This window comes from Solanum stenotomum, chromosome 3, assembly GCF_019186545.1.
Source record: "Solanum stenotomum isolate F172 chromosome 3, ASM1918654v1, whole genome shotgun sequence".
Taxonomy (NCBI): Eukaryota; Viridiplantae; Streptophyta; class Magnoliopsida; order Solanales; family Solanaceae; genus Solanum; species Solanum stenotomum.
In genome coordinates, this window is record NC_064284.1 from 63,760,894 (window position 1) to 63,777,780 (window position 16,887).

The window sequence follows — 16,887 nt, forward strand, 5'->3', positions numbered from 1 at the left end:
TCGCTTGCCAATATACAAACATGATAATTTATTATGTTTTTTCATAAATTGTATACAAATAGCTAGTGTAAGCATATACAAAATTTTGAATTTATACGATCAAGAACTAAGTTATACAAATTCTGGATCTATACAAATCAAGTGAATTATACAAATCAGGCGAATAGCAAGAATTGAGGAAACTGTAACCGCATAATTTTTTTAATTTTTTTTAAAAAGACATATTTTTATATGTAGCCGTACTTTTGCTTTGGATTTGCTATTTTATGCTTAATAAGATTATTTATAGCTACATAAATATTTATATTTTATTTTAAATTACAAATTAAAAAGTTTTTCTATTAGTTTTAAACTTCACGCTCAATCAAAGCATCAATTGGAACCAAAATAATAAAAATAAATATGGCCAAGATAAAAAAAAAGAAGAAGAAGAAGAAGAAGACAAAAGCACATCAAATTAATTGTTAACATTTCTTCATTCCACAACAATTAACACTCAAGTATAATAATATTTTGATAATAATCAAAATAAACATTATATTTAAAGTTACAGCTAATACCAATATAATGGCCAATATGTTTTAAAAGAAATCACCCTTACTTAAATATTGTCATCACTCACCAATCAACAAACTCTATGATGCATCGATTCAAATTTAATGAGAATTTAATACAATACGAAACATATCATAACTAAAAACAGAAATTAAACAATAAAATTGTGCGGGCAATCCAAAGAGAAGCTTTAACTTGTAAGTAAAAGAGGATAGTCTTAAATAACACTTTTATTTCAATATATCATTCAAAAAAATGATCAGTTCTTTTTCTCTCTAATATTTAAGAATAATTTGACTTTATTTTGTTATTTTATTTTTAATGAAATAATTTATACTTACATAAATATGCATAATTTATTTTAAAATATAAATTTTAAATATTTTTATTTTATTTAGTATCTAGTCAAACACCTCACATAAATTAAGACAGAAGAAATAATAAGCAAAATAAAATAATAAAATAAAAAACAATGACATATGTAGGGTCATACTATAAATAAAGTGAATGCAAACTTTATCTCTATCTTATACAACATAAAGAGATTATTTCCAACACACGCTGGACTCAAGATAATGATATCATCAAGTCAAACTGATCATTATATGTATGGTTTAATACATAGCCAACTCTTCAATTGTCATATTACGCTTTATAAAAGACAATTTGACTAATTTTCAAATTTAAATTAGATGACATTAATTTAATATTTTAATAAAAAAATTTAGATATTCAAAAATTATACGAAAAGTATTATAAATTGTAATTTAAAAATATTAGTCAAAATTCTTATAATATTGATTCTAAAAAAAGAAACCATGACTGATTCAAATATCTCCATTAAATTTAGTACTTTCAGTATCCCAATTTATGTGATATTTTTCGTTTTCCGAGAGTTAAACAATTTAAGTTTGATAAAAAATTTGCGAAATCTTCATTTTTTTAAAAATAAAATTTATATATTTTAAACTATGTAAAAAATATTATAAATCACAATAATTAATAATTTAAAATAATTAAAAAATATAAAAAAATTTATGATAAAATAAATACATTTAAATCTCGAAATCCAAAAATTTGTGCCGCTTTCCAAACAAGGAAAATAGAAGAGTGCAAGAAACAACAAAAATCGTGCGATAAATTCAAAGAGAAGCTTTCCTAAACCGGCTTTATATAATATATATATATACAAAATGAGTTTCCACGAACAACAGAGAGTGAGAATAATCAACGCTAAATTATGGGTAACACGAAGCCCATTACTGCAGCTTCGGTTCTATCGGACCGGGTTCGTGTTAACGGAGTTGAAACTCCGGTGACGTTCACGGCGGAGGAAGGAATACTCCGATGGAGAGAAAATTGCTTGTCGATTGAGAAAGAGGTTCTCGGGATTACCGTCGAAGGTTCGAAAATTAAAATTAGGGCTATTAAGGAGAACGACGGTGGTGGAATTATTTGCTGCGGCGGGAACACTGGAGGTACTGTGAGGAGGAGGAGTTATAATTTGGAGATGTTATCTGAGGATTCTCTTCGAATTTGGAGTCAAAAGCTTCACGAGTTCATTGATTCACTTGGTAATTTTATTATTTTTTTATTATAACTTTTTGAATTTGTTTTGCTTGCATCTCTGCTAATTATACGGGATACCTTCCACCATCACAAATACGAAGAAATCACTTAGAGACGTTTGGTTTGAAGACAGGTTATATTGAGATTAATTATGCTGTGATAAGTTATAACTGTATTATTTCTTATTAACGGTTTGATTTGTTGTATTAAAAGTAATGTGCATTTGCATATTTTATTTTTAAAAAATACTCTTCAACTTATTTAGTACGGTTTCTATTTATATGATTCGTTTTTTTTTTAAATCTAAAAAGAATGAAAAATTTTCTTATTTGACAAATATTTAAAGAATACTATCAATATTTTTATCTATGTTGGGTCCCATTTACTTGGCAAAAAATCTATAAAGGTATATTTTTTTAAGGCTACTTTTGAAACATTGCAAAGTTTTCTCATATTTCTTGAATTCTATATTCAGTCAAACTACATCATACAAATTGGAACGGAGCGAGTAGAAAAAGAGTTGAGGGAACTCAAGGATAGTTTTGTCATTTTCATTGTTTTAACTTGTTAAACAAATGAGGGATAAGGTAGTACTTTCTTAGGACTATATATGCTTATCGAGCATACCAAACGACTCGTAGATATTTTTACCTCCACTAGAGGTTGAACCTAAAAATATGACTCTCAACCCGCTTTCATTGATCATTAGGCCGCATACATACTTGGTGATATGATGATGGTCTTATATTTATTGTTTAGTAGTTGCAACATAATTTGTCACTAGAAAGAGAACCTACTTTATTGAGTAATGGAGCTACAGAATAAACTTTATTGTGACTATCCATAATATACCTAATCTGTTAATGACCGAGAATAAAGTAAATAATAGGTTAAAATACCATAATAATGCAAAAAGTTAAAATCTTAAAACTTTTATACAGCTATGGCAGAGTTGGACGAACCCTTACTAGAACATCCATAAAATATTTATATATTTAATTGCGAACCCATTAACTGAAACAAGCTATGAGTTTGGTCACAAATAGTGGCGGAGCCAGGATTTTCAGTTAGGAGTGTGTCAAAATATAAATGACTGAATTCATGAAGTAACCAAAGGGAGTCGATATAAAGTGTGTATATATATATAAATAGAAGATTTTTTTTTACTTAATTACCCAGTGTAATTTTCTGATTAGGACACCTTGAAGACATGTGGGTGTAGGTCCTCTGTATACAGACAGGTTATTAACTACACATATAATACACAAATTATGTCTTTTTTGGATTGTCATTGTATATAGCTTAGATTCATGGAGGAACATGGCTATGGTTTTGGTAAAAGTATGAGCTTATATTTATTAAAAATGAAAATAAAATTGAAAAAAGTACTAGTAAAAGTCTCATGTAATATATATGAGTAAATATCTAGTTGGTTATTACTGAATAATGAATCTAGAAACTATCTGAGTGCATCTCTGTGTGCTTTAGTGAAAACAACTACTACATGAATTATGTACATACAATTTCAAGTCCCATGAGGTATGAGTAAGGTTTGCGTACATCCTACCTTCCTCAGACCTTACTTGTGAAATTAAGTTGTAATTAGAACTCTCATGAGCACGTTGAACAACGGTAATTTGTTTAAATTGCAAATGCAGAGACAGAATATGCAAAATTTCTATACATGTATATGAAAGCATACAAATAGAAATGGTATCATTATATTGTACTTGTAAGCATTAATTGTGATTACAGGTTCGGTATCAAGATGGTGTATGATTAAATTACAAATTTGTGAATTTTACCTTGATTCCAACAAAACGACAGTATGAATTACTGGATGATTATTTCCTATTTATTCTTTCATAAAATGATAATATAAGTTCAGAGTAGCTCTGGACATTTCTAGGATTAGAGTTCCCTTGACTTAAAAATGTTTCATTGGTTGACAGTTGAAGACATTGCCATGTCTGACTATTGTTCAATGGTTTGTTATAAGATCACTGGAAGTAGGATTGACTATTGATTTCAAGGGAACTGGAGTTAGATCTTTTCGACTTTTGAATCAAATTCCTTAATTCTTTTTATAAGATGCAAGTGGTGGTGCAGCCCTTTCCCTACCTCTGCGTGCAGGTCCGCTGGATGCTTCGTGCACTGTCCTTTTATATAAGTTCCCTGTTTTTCCAGTTGAGGTTTTTGTTTCCTTCTATTTCGACGCTTGATCTCATTGTGTGATTGAACATGAAATTTCAGATATCCCACTAGAAAATATTACATAATTAATGTTCGAAAAGAGGCTGAAAAGCTGATTTTCTCCATTATTGCTTTGTTCTTGAACATACCGTTATCTCTTTAGCTAAGTTGCTTTCTCTCAAAAGAAAGAAACATTTCAGGCATGCTTCACTCTGATTATAGTTTAAAGTGATCGACTCAGTAGCTTTCAACATTAGTAAAAGCATAACTATTGATAGTATTCTCGTTATCATGGCTGCCTTTGTATTTTTTTATCTATTTTACTTTCATGGATCTTTATATGATGGATATGGGGTATGTGACTTTACGGAATTTCAGGTCGTCCAAAGCGACTTTTTGTGTTTGTGAATCCTTATGGCGGAAAGAGATCTGCATCAAAGATTTTTATTGATAGTGTAAAACCACTACTTGACGATGCAAATATTGACTATACAGTGCAAGGTTAGAAGCGTTGAATTTTCTTCCTATCTGCTTCTAGTTTTTTTTAAAAAAAATAAGGTTGCAATCTGCTTCTATTTATTGTTTGTTCTATGATTTTTATTTTTAGAAACTAAATATCAGCTACATGCAAAGGAAGTTGCTAAATCATTGGATATTCTGAGATATGATGGAGTTGTTTGTGTCAGTGGGGATGGAATTTTGGTTGAGGTAGGTTTTTGTTGCCTATTTTTATTTATTGTTCTTTTACTGGTTGGTCGAGCCTATTGTCTTTTTGCGTTTGCGTAGTCATAGTTAGACAATTTTTCTCAAGAGCTTCTGTCATCGTATACTTGACGAAGGAAGGGCTTTACTTGTTTGTGGATTGGCATTATGCTCTCTAGTTAGAAAGCTCAATAGATATTTTTTTGATTAAAAACACAATTCCCACTAAAAGATGTGAAAGATGAAAGTATCAGAGATATATGTAACAGTTGCTCCTTCCCGGTGATGATATTTTTCAAGACATTGATTGATTAACTGTGATTCCAAAATTGACACTCAAGCACGAACCTTTAAATTATTATCAATAGAAGAGAGGGTATCACTGGATGTTTAAGCAAATTGATTTTCAAGATTCTTACAAGTTCAAAATGGTTTTGTGCTACCATGCTTCAAAATTTTCTCTTTCTTTCAAGCCGAGGGTCTATTGGAGACGGAAACAACCTCTCTACCCCACGAAAGGTAAGATTAAGGTCTGCGTATATCCTACTCTCCGCAAACCCCACTTATGGATCACACTGAGTATGTTGTCGTTATTCTTAACTAGTTCAAAATGAAAGAGGATCTCATGGATGGAAATTATTCTTAAAGAAGGCCAATAGGATTTTCAACATAGGGAAAAGCAACCAAACAATCAATGTTAGAGCACATATACATTACTATGTAGTTTTCACTTAATATCCAAACCGACAACGGAGATGCACAAAAGAAAAAGTAGTTGCTTCATGAGCATGATATGCTTAAGCTCAAACGATTTTTTGTAGTGAATGGATGATAAACATATCAGGTGATCCCTCATGGTCACACTCTCTTTTTTCAACTTTTAGTAGGTAGTTAATGGACTACTTGAAAGGGAGGATTGGGATTCTGCAATAAAGATGCCTCTTGGAGTAGTACCTGCAGGTTTGTCTCCTTTCCTCTATTGCTATTTTTTTTTTTTTTTGATAAACTCTAAGCTGGTTTTGCATGTTTTGATTAGCTTTTTTTTACATGTTTATACCACATAGAATTTTCAGACAAGTAAGGAAAGGTACAACATGCTGCCACACATTTCTATTACCTGTACATGTAGGCTAGACATTCTCTTAACACATGATGTGTCAGCAAATATAAAAAAAATTCAGGGATAGGTAAGTTAGACACGATGCAACTTGTTCCAGCAACAAAACATTAGTGTCTACTAAACAATCCTTTCACCTCAAGGACTTTTAAGGATAAGTAAGATGCTACGCAACCTGTTCCAGGGAGAAAATGACGGTGCAACTAATCGATCATATATAGAGGCTGAGAATGGGTCATTTTTAAGCTTTAGTCTGTTGTTTCATACTAGTTTTAGTTTATATGGCGACTGGTGGGAAGCCGAGCTGTTATGTCAATCACATCATGCACGCTGTTGTTTGGTAGAGGTTAAGCTGGATGAAATCAGATTTGCCCCGTAATATTACATAAGTACCTCCCTGATTTGTGTGGGAAATAAACTGGGATAAATATCGGTGGAATTAATGAGTGTAAAATTGCCTAAACACTTGTAGTTTTTATGGACTACTGTTTGGCTCATGTTTTAAGATCGCTCGTCACTGGAATTCGACATTTTTTCAGATCAGGCCTGGTTTTCTTTATTTGTCATAAGGTCCTAATGTATTGGAAACCACATAAAATAAGATGCGTGATTTATGAATTGTTTTTTCTAATGTACTAAGTGATAGTTTTCTAAAGTAAACATATTAGAATTAACGTTTGAATCATAATTTATATCTCAACATATTATTGGATGTCATGAATGCACGGACAGTGGACACCAATGTTTAAAACATAACTCTCGTTTAATCAAGGTCTGTACTTCCAACAAAAGGAATTCACCAAGCTAACGTGTATTAGTTTCGCTACGCATTATGTCTAATCTTGGTAAACTAGTTTTAACTGTTTGAAGATATTTGGCTTCTAACTTGTGAACTCAGAGCTACTTCGGTGTCTAATGATTTTGGTTTATGTGTGCCTTCGACATCATTGGCTTTTGGTTGATTTTTTTACATTATGATTTGCATGGTCGTTGGTTAGTAACTTTTAGGAAAAGCTTAGTATGTAGAAACCCTTTCAGTTTCTTTATAATTGTGAGTCATAATGTTAATACAGGCACCGGAAACGGCATGGCAAAGTCTCTTCTAGATGCTGTTGGTCTTCCTTGTACTGCGTCCAATGCAACACTTGCTATTATTAGAGGTGGAGAATTACTAGTCTTTTGGAAGAAAAAAACCTGTAGTTTCTGCATGGTGAAGTTTCAATTACTCTTTCTTTCTCAATTACGGCTAAGAAGCTTCGTTTCTTGCAGGGCACAAGCAATCACTAGATGTAGCTACTATTACACAGGGGCAGAACAGGTTTTTTAGTGTGCTGATGCTTGCCTGGGGTATTACATCTTCTATTCTTTCCTGTGGTTTCAACGACACTGATTTGAGTTCGTCCTATAATTAAGTACTTAATGAATCAGAATAGACAATTATAGCTGATATTTATATTGACTCTTAAGATTTCTTGTTTTCCAGGACTTATAGCTGATATTGATATCGAGTCTGAGAAGTATAGATGGATGGGTAGTGCTCGAATAGATTATTATGTACGTTTCACGTTCTGTTTCTTTGATTTTCGTGATTATTTCTTACCTCTAAATGTCAAGTTGGATTTTGTTCGTATCATCATACAGCTCACACTGCTTTAAGGCAGTGGTACCGGGTACTTTACGTACACGAGTTGTCTTAACCATCATCATTATGCTTCTTAATCGCTAGTCCGATACTATTTGGCCAGGCAATACAACGAATATTTCGCCTTAGGAGGTACAATGGTTGTATAAAATTTGTGGCTGCACCAGGCTATGAAACTTTTGGAGAACCAGCTGATCCGGAAGGTGAAACTATTAGTGAAGTTAAATCGAGTTTCGCTCAGCACAAGGGATATTGTGGTCCTGCTTTGCAGATGAAGGATTTCAACCGTAAGATTGAGGGGCCTTTTGTATCAGTTTGGCTTCATAATGTACCTTGGGGAGGTGAAGATACTCTCGCAGCACCTGACGCCAAGGTTGGTTTTTGTTAGTTTGAACATAACTTAATTGGTACCTATTAGTACATCTTTTACTTGAAAGGCGGAGCCTTGACATAACTGGTAAAGTTGTAGCCATGCGATTAAAAGGTCAAGGGCTCGAGCTGTAGAAGGGTAAGACAACTACGTACAATTGACCCTTGTGGTCCACCCTAATTATACCTTGGTACTTTTGCAGTTTTCAGATGGTTACTTGGACTTGGTCGTGATAAAGGACTGTCCAAAGTTAACGTTGCTATCATTGATGACCGAGTTGAGCAAAGGCGGCCATGTAAAATCACCACATGTCTTGTACTTCAAGGTAGAGTTATCGTTTCATCCTTGAGCTTCCATTTTGCAAGCTCTCATCTCGTAAGCAAACTCTCTTTTTTGTGTTACTTACTGAAATATATCAACGTTATTTCATTTGATTACTTAATTATTTTGTCTCAACACACCCCCCTCATGTGTTGTGCTGATTCTTCTTCATGGACCGAACTCATGAAGTATCATTTGATTTTGGTGTGACTGTGAGATATGAACCACATAATACCTCTTTTCTGCTCTGATACCATGATTATCGTCAACCCATTTAGTTAATTATATATCGTCTCAACAGAACTCCGTGCATGCTATGTGTTGAAACTATTGATAAAATGTATGCTCAATAATTAATTTGAACGTAAAAATAAGGTTGTTGATTATTGTAAAACAAATTACAGGTTAAAGCGTTTGTTCTGGAGCCTGGCACACAATTAGATGATGGATCAAAAGAAGGGATTATAGATGTAGATGGTGAGGTTCTTGCAAGAGGTAAAGGAACTTACAAGTCAAATTACAAGACATTGATGACATATGACAAACTCTATATAAAAGTAGATCAAGGGTTGGCTACTGTTTTTTCTCCTAGTACCATTTCTTAAAAACATTTTTGGCTGTATTTTTCTCTTGAAGGAGATTTTTTTTTTTTTTTTTTTTATTAAACAAAGTCATGTATGTACTATGATTATAAACAAGGGTAAATAAAAGAAAGAATAAAGAAGTATTAGAACACAATAGGGCCTAATCAGGGGTGATGTTCCCAACATGATTTTCTTCATACTTGGGGCTCAAACCTGAGACCTCTACTTAAAGGTGAAACAATATTACTAATCATGTTGGTTATTAGAAATGTTTTGATATTTTATACAGTGTAGTTCTCTTTTATTTTCAACTATTAATATTAGATTTTTGTTTGTATACGTAACATCGATCTAAATTTCACATCTCATCACCAATATTCATTGATTTATCTAGAGATTTATTACGTGCCACATACCTCGTCCGAGTATTTATAATTATTGAAGTCTCATAATGAACACATGACTTTTTGTTTGTGAAATCACCAAGTACGGGTCGGGTCGGGCCCTACACCATGGCCCTCCATTTTCATACTAACCACACAAATCATTGTTCATTGACACTGATACATTGTTGGCGCGAGAAGAAACAAGTGTTTTGGCGTGCCAAAAATTTTGATTTGAAAATCGAGAAATTTCATACTCTCTTTAGTTCTAATTTATTTATTTTATTTTTTAAAAATATTTTTTTCTTTAACGAAAACTTTTTAGTTTCTTTTTTTCACGTGACATATTTGAAATCACAAAATTAAAAGACATCTAAATACATTTTACATATTTTTAGTTCAAGACCACAAGATTTAAAAATCTTTATTACTTTCTTAAATTTCATGTCAAGTCAAAATTAGACAAACAAATTGAAACTGAGAGAATAATATACTAACTGAATTTTCATTTATCTCAAGTTTAACCCTCTTCAATAATAGAATATATTGCAATTCTATATACACAAACTCTAGCCCTATTTGCACTATTTTCCCCCCTATATATACACACATATTCACAAAAAATAAAATAATTTTTTTCCTTTTCTAACAAATAAAAAAAATAGTATAAATTGCTAAATTAACTTAAACTCCACGATTAATCATCTCCATGTATTGTTGTAATGACTGTTCTCTTTGTAATCTCATTTCTTCGTTGAATTTTTTAATAAATGCTTCAACTCGCCGGTTTAGCTCATCTTGACTCGGTGATGGTTCAAGTGTTTTTTTAATATTTTGAACCGGGGATTCACTTCCCCGGTTCTGGGTCTGATGTTGCCACGTGTCTACCTTGTTCAGGTGCCTCGTGAGAGGCACGTGACGCCCTTCCGTTATTTTCTTCCATGTACTCTCTAATGTCTCTTGCCTTTTTACTCTAGCTACCCTTAGTGATTTCACCCCTGAAAAATTCAATTATTTACGAAATTAGCATTAAACATAAGACCGAATATATCGACAACCTTTTAAACGTATATATTTATTTAAATACTATGATCAATTTCAATTGAATATCTATATGTTACGGATCAAAAACATACTTCGAAACACACATAAATTATGAATTATTCATTTCTTCTATTTAGTTTATGTGTGTTTATATGACAATTCAGATAACAAACTCAAAATATCAAGATGTTTTAGGTATGGTTTTTAATCCTTTACTTTGAACCTAAACACGTTATGATTAACTTATCTACATCATAAACGTAAATTGTACATGAGATCTTACAAGTTACAACTATAATTAAGGGAAGTGATATTAAGTAATTAACTTATAACATTTGAAAATATTCATAGAAATCATTTCGAAAGTTAATTTAAATATATCTGATAGAAATACTTTATTATGTATTTGGATGCGCAATCGGAACGGAGAAATGTAATTAAAAAAAAATTGATAGATTTTTCGTACCTTCAGGACTCGTCCTCATCAGCGGTTTCCGATGACTGAACCTCGAAGAAACTAGCGGTTTCTCAGTCGTTAGCCGTTGAATTAGCTCCGTTTCTACTTCAGGCAACGGCGTAAAAATCGAATTCGAACTCACAAATTCATCATTTTCACCTTCGTCTTCATTCACTACAGTCACCATAGACTTTACTTCAACCACCTCCAGCGGTTCATTTACCGGTTCAGTCTTCTCCTCAAACACTTCCGGTTCATCTACCAGTCCCGGCACATACTCACACATCTCCGATCTGGAAATCGTTACCAAATCTGAGTTCACCGGAGGCGTTCCGGCAGAAATCAACGGCATCACCTCAAACGCCTCCGGTTCATCAACCAGTTCCGGCTCATACTCCGACATTTTAGATCTGGAAATCGTTACCAAATCTGAGTTCACCGGAGGCGTTCCGGCAGAAATGAACGGCGTAACCTCAAACACCTCCGGTTCGTCAACCAGTTCCGGCGCATACTCCGACATTTTAGATCTGGAAATCGTTACCAAATCTGAGTACACCGGAGATGTTCCGGCAGAAATTAAGGACCGCGATTGCTCGCCGGATTGTTGTTGTTCCTTACGATTTGATCGAGAAGTAGCGGCGATGATGATAATTATACCGTTGAGTAAAATGTAGAGGTACGGAGGCTTTAACCATGAAATCAAACCGGACCAAATAGTAGGAAATTCATATAAAATCAACGGAACAGAGGATTTAATTGCAATGGCTGAAGAAACTGCTCCGATTGAAATTAACAGAATTTTCACCGTTAACATCAAATTGCTCGTCGATGATTCCATTTTCTTTGATTTTGTTTGATAATTCTTAGCACAATGGTTGTTTATGTGTGTGAGAATTTAGAGCGAAGAAGATTGAAATTGCAGAGTTTGTTGAGAGTGAGGAGTTTACCACTATAAATAAGCGGTCAGAAGCATGCAACTGTTTATTTTTAGAAATTTAAAATTCCAATTTATTCAAAAAAACTAAAAAATATATAAAAATACAATTGAATCTTCAATTTTATTAGGTATAAATAATAAAAAAGATAACGTATAAATTGAGGACGCGTATTTTTATTGGATATGATGAGATATGAGCCGTTGGATCAAAGAAAGTAAGCAAGGGAAGCTTCTTTTCTTGTATTTTTCTCTTTAGTAATTATGGTTATTGGATTAATGATAATATTTTACTTTATTCATGCATGTATTTAACCTATGTTAATTTTTTAATCACAATATGATATTAAAGTCAGACTCATCTTAATTCATTGATTCCGTAATATCAACCTTCATTTCATATTGTCTAAACTTCAAATGTCTAGTTTTAACATGTGACGAGGTGTTGACTTTCACGTCTATGCTTAGGGGTAAGATGGTTTCTTTTTATAGTCTTGAATAATCTTTGCTTCATGAACTAATTTTTGACGTTGAGTTAGGTATAAGATCTATTCTTTTATCAATTATATTAAGAGACATGGAGGTCATATGATTTTGAATAATTCTTATATTTTGTGTTAGCTTTGTGATTAACTTAGGCTTAAAAGTTTATTTCTTTAACGTGGTATTAAAATAGTTTATTTATTTGGTGTATAATTATTAATTTAGATTGACCAAATCAAATTTTAATTTGAACGTTTAGTGGGCGGAAGGTGTGTAGTATTATTTGGGAACCCGTGGCTATGGCTGCGCCGATATTATGTGGACCGACTTCTGGTTGGCTGCCTTCGGGCCGACAATTTGACTTTTGGTGCACATTGGTCAAACAAAATACAAACAACTATGTATTAATATATTTGTTCTAACTTTTTTGAAATAATTTGGTTGATTATAAAGTTTTTAAGGGAAAAAATGGAATTCACATATGATAAACATGAAAATATTAACATATCATATGTTTATAAACATACCTTCCTAAGAAGTAGGGTCTCTATATTAGGGAGATCAAACATTTCCTAAAAGAATATTTTGGGACGGATTTACGATTTTGAGTTTAAGAAATATTTATGTATATACTTTACTCTTTCTTAATATTATTTGTGGGACTATATTACATATATTATTTGACAGGCTTGTATTTCTGCTCCTGAAATGTTCATGGTTCAATCTAGTTTAATTTTAACTATCCTAATAAAGTAAAATTCAATGAATGTATTTGGTGTTTATACAAAGAAAATCAAACAAAATAGAATTGGTGTTTACTTGAGAAAATCAAATTTACTACGTTTGGAACATTTATCTCTTTTTATACAATGTTGAAATAAGATAAAATAAATAAACAATCCCTTAAAAACAATGACACCTATTATTGTATTAATAACAAATTCGTTAATATTTTTGCATTCTGAATTTGTAATCAACATGATTTTTTCTTTTTGTAGAATAGGTTCCGTTAAATGTAAAAACAAATTACTTACTGTCTATGTTTAATACATATGATATATATTATACTCATTTCATTTCAAATTATCTGTTATGATTTTCTTTTATACGTTTCTTAAAAAATATTAATTAAGAAGAATTTCTAATTATTTTATTCTTCATTGAGGGAAAATCGATTTTGTTTGTCGATTTCTTTTTTTTTTTCACGCAAAAATTATGATCTTTTAAAGGAAATTGATGTAGTTTCTCAACTTTTTTTCACAAAAACCAACAAGACAAGGTTTGGTTTTGAAGTGTAAAATTATAGTTGAAGAAGTAAATATAAAACGATAAAAATATTTCGGCAAATAGCATGTATTGTTGAGGGATAGAATTATCTAAAGTCATAAAAAATATGTGAATTTGATTTCAAGTAGCGATATTTTGTATTTATAATATTTGTAAAAACACAAAACACCAACATATACAAGGTTGGCTATCCCTCGATTTTAACCAATCATGTGATCTACTACATATTCATCAATTTGATGTCGAATTTCTTGGTTTTGACTGCCAATTTTGACCTATTTTAGTGTGACTTTATATCAAAACTCAAATTCAAATTTTTTAATTCAAAATCGATAATTGNAGACAAGGTTTGGTTTTGAAGTGTAAAAGAAGTAAATATAAAACGATAAAAATATTTCAGCAAATAGCATGTATTGTTGAGGGATAGAATTATCTAAAGTAGGGGCGTGCATAAACCGATTTAACCAATAAATCGAACCGAAAAAAACACTATTGGTTTATTGATATTGGGTTATTGGGCAAACGGTTTTGCAAAATTTTTTATTGGGTTATTGGTTCGGTTTCCGGTTTTATGATTTTTGTTAACGGTTAAACCGATAACCCAATAAGAGTATACTAAATTTACTAGTCTTATTGTTAATAGTTAAACGATTGTTACTTTCACATTTTTTGTTAATGGTTAAACGATTGTTACTTTCACACTTTTTCCTTTGAATGTGTCTAGTGTCTAAACTTGCAAGAAAAATGATTGTTACTTTTATAATTATTACTTTCATGCCAAATTCTGGAAAAATCATATGGTTTATATGAAAATTTTCTTATCGTGTATATAATATATATGAGTATTTTCTTATTGGTTAAACCGAAAACCGAACCGTTAAGTACCATAAACCGATTAATTAAAAACCGATAAGAAATATGTTATTGGTTTGGTTATTGGTTTGACGTATTTACAAACCGAAAACCGATAAACCGAACCAATAACACATAAAATTGAACCGAACCGACCGATGTGCACCCCTAATCTAAAGTCATAAAAAATATTTGAATTTAATTTCAAGTAGCGATATTTTGTATTTATAATATTTGTAAAAAAACAAAACACCAACATATACAAGGTTGGCTATCCCTCGATTTTAACCAATCATGTGATCTACTACATATTCATCAATTTGATGTCGAATTTCTTGGTTTTGACTGCCAATTTTGACCTATTTTAGTGTGACTTTATATCAAAACTCAAATTCAAATTTTTTAATTCAAAATCGATAATTGTGGATTTACCCGTTTAACGCCATCTTTAGTGATTATTTCTCTTTTTGAATTTTTTTAATAACGTATATGATATTCTTCAATTCTAGTTACATAACGAATAGATCTAGCAGTGGAATTTTTTTAAAATAAAAAGAAGAAGAAAATGACGTTTTTTTTCTTCATGTGAGTCAAGTCAAGCATAGCAAGCAGTCACCTAATGCCATAATATATTTTTTTTAATTTGATGTTCGTTTTTTTTATATTGATATTTTTTTTTATTAATCTGTACTTTTATTGCGTAAAGGCTATTCAAAAGAAAATATTTCCTAATAGGATTTTTTTATATATAATGTTTGAATTTAAAATTAATCTCTTAGCGAAAACGAAAAATTTATATTCAATCCATCATAACTCTAGCTATTTATGTACGTAATATTTCATTACCTCATTGAGTAATTATAGGAAATCATTTGCAAGTTATGCACCGTCCATTTTATGGCAGCCTGACATCTCATCACATGTATACTTACACTTAACGATAAGTATAATATAGTAATTTTTTTAACACATAATTATTTATAATATAAGATAAATTTTCCTTTTGACTATTTTCCATTTCACTCATGACCTAGCAAATCAACTACACAAATTAAAGTAAGAAAATATACTAACTAACTAATTATACAGAAATTAAAGTAAGAAGGTATACTAACTAACTAATTATATATATATAGTGGTGGATTCAGGATTTGATGTTGTGGGTGCTTAACAGTAGCGGAGGCAGATATTTCAGAAAGGGTGTCTAAGTGCTAAAGTGAACTTGCTCTTCTTAAAAAGTGAAAAAAGAGCTGCTTACTAGTGAAATTCTAACACACGAACACTTTAAGTTTGTGTGTCTTTGCTCTTTTAAGGCGCCTGAAACCACCAAACTACATCATATCGGTGTGTCCAGGATATCCAAATTATGTTATTTAATTAACCACTTTTTTTTTTTTATCATTTTACTTGTGTATACGGTATAATTTTCCGACAATTGGACACCCTAACATAAGGGTAGCTACATCACTGGTGCTAAAGCCAATTTATTTTTATAGTTTAATTAGTAAATGAAGTACCAAAAAAAAGAAGAATTTGAAAAACAATAATAAAAATAAGCAAAAAGTCAAAAGAGATAGAGGGTGTAATTAGGATTCGAACCCTCACACCAGAGGGCATTAGTGATCTTTGAATTCAAACTCCAAAAGTACCAAAGCATCCATAAGGCGTTTTGTTCACTGGGTGCTCGCGTGCATTATATATCGATTTTTCAGTATTTTCAAAATACATACACAAAATTTTCGTAGAGGTTAATGGGTGCTCAAGCACCCGATCGAACCTCTATACTTAGGTCCACCCCCCGATTATCCCAAATTAAAGTAAGAAGGTATACTAACTAACTAATTATATAAAAATTAAAGTAAGAAAGTATATTAACTAAAGTTTTAGCTAATTAATGACACAATTAGTTGGAGCTAAAATTTAAAATGACTATATATGTTAGAACAACACTTAAAAGTGCGAATGTGTCACTAAATTATAGTATTATTTTCATTTGGCTCAAAAATTTGTTATTCCCTTTTCTTTTTGGCTCAAACTTTTAGAATGGTATAGACAAACAAAGACTGGATTCAAATACAACAAATAGCGTGATTGTGAACAAACACAAAACAACCAAAGTAGCTGAAATGTGAAACAAAAATATAAATAAAAAGAAAAGGAGATCAAAAATAGTTTTTTCATAATTGAATAGTTGTGAATGGTGTTAAAAGTGCATAAGGGACAAAATTATTTGTGATGAATTGGTATTAACCTAACAACTAAAGTATTATTTGGAATGATAGAGAAAAATAAGCTTTTTAAAACCTAAATATAAACTAATAGTTATTGTCTCAATTTTTTTAATGGTCATTCAACTAATTAATATTGTAGTTATTATTTTAAAAAGTTATTTTT

General features: G+C 31.3%; 2 protein-coding genes across 6 annotated transcripts; one reads left to right on the forward strand and one right to left on the reverse strand.

Annotated features, from left to right (window-relative positions):
• The first annotated feature begins 1,760 nt into the window (after positions 1 to 1,760).
• On the forward strand, positions 1,761 to 9,395 carry LOC125860499 (sphingosine kinase 2-like). Of its 3 annotated transcripts, XM_049540469.1 has the most exons (10): positions 1,761 to 2,129; positions 4,696 to 4,818; positions 4,925 to 5,025; positions 5,907 to 5,979; positions 7,210 to 7,296; positions 7,406 to 7,483; positions 7,620 to 7,690; positions 7,882 to 8,151; positions 8,351 to 8,473; positions 8,874 to 9,395. In XM_049540469.1, exons 1-10 carry the CDS (start codon positions 1,796 to 1,798, stop codon positions 9,072 to 9,074), a joined length of 1,461 nt encoding a protein of 486 aa, XP_049396426.1. In that variant the 5' UTR covers positions 1,761 to 1,795; the 3' UTR covers positions 9,075 to 9,395. The 3 variants fall into 3 exon arrangements, with proteins under 3 accessions (XP_049396426.1, XP_049396427.1, XP_049396428.1); XM_049540470.1 differs by lacking the exon at positions 7,210 to 7,296; XM_049540471.1 differs by lacking the exon at positions 1,761 to 2,129 and having other exon boundaries at positions 5,904 to 5,979.
• A 538-nt stretch (positions 9,396 to 9,933) lies between these two features.
• LOC125860509 (uncharacterized) lies at positions 9,934 to 11,871 on the reverse strand. 3 transcript variants are annotated; one of them, XM_049540489.1, is made up of 3 exons: positions 11,419 to 11,871; positions 10,947 to 11,301; positions 9,934 to 10,434 (listed from the first exon to the last, which is right to left on the reverse strand). In XM_049540489.1, the coding sequence occupies exons 1-3, from the start codon at positions 11,773 to 11,775 to the stop codon at positions 10,121 to 10,123; spliced, it is 1,026 nt and encodes a 341-aa protein (XP_049396446.1). In that variant the 5' UTR covers positions 11,776 to 11,871; the 3' UTR covers positions 9,934 to 10,120. The 3 variants fall into 3 exon arrangements, with proteins under 3 accessions (XP_049396446.1, XP_049396445.1, XP_049396444.1); XM_049540488.1 differs by having other exon boundaries at positions 10,947 to 11,292; positions 11,410 to 11,871; XM_049540487.1 differs by having other exon boundaries at positions 10,947 to 11,871.
• Between the last annotated feature and the right edge of the window lie 5,016 nt (positions 11,872 to 16,887).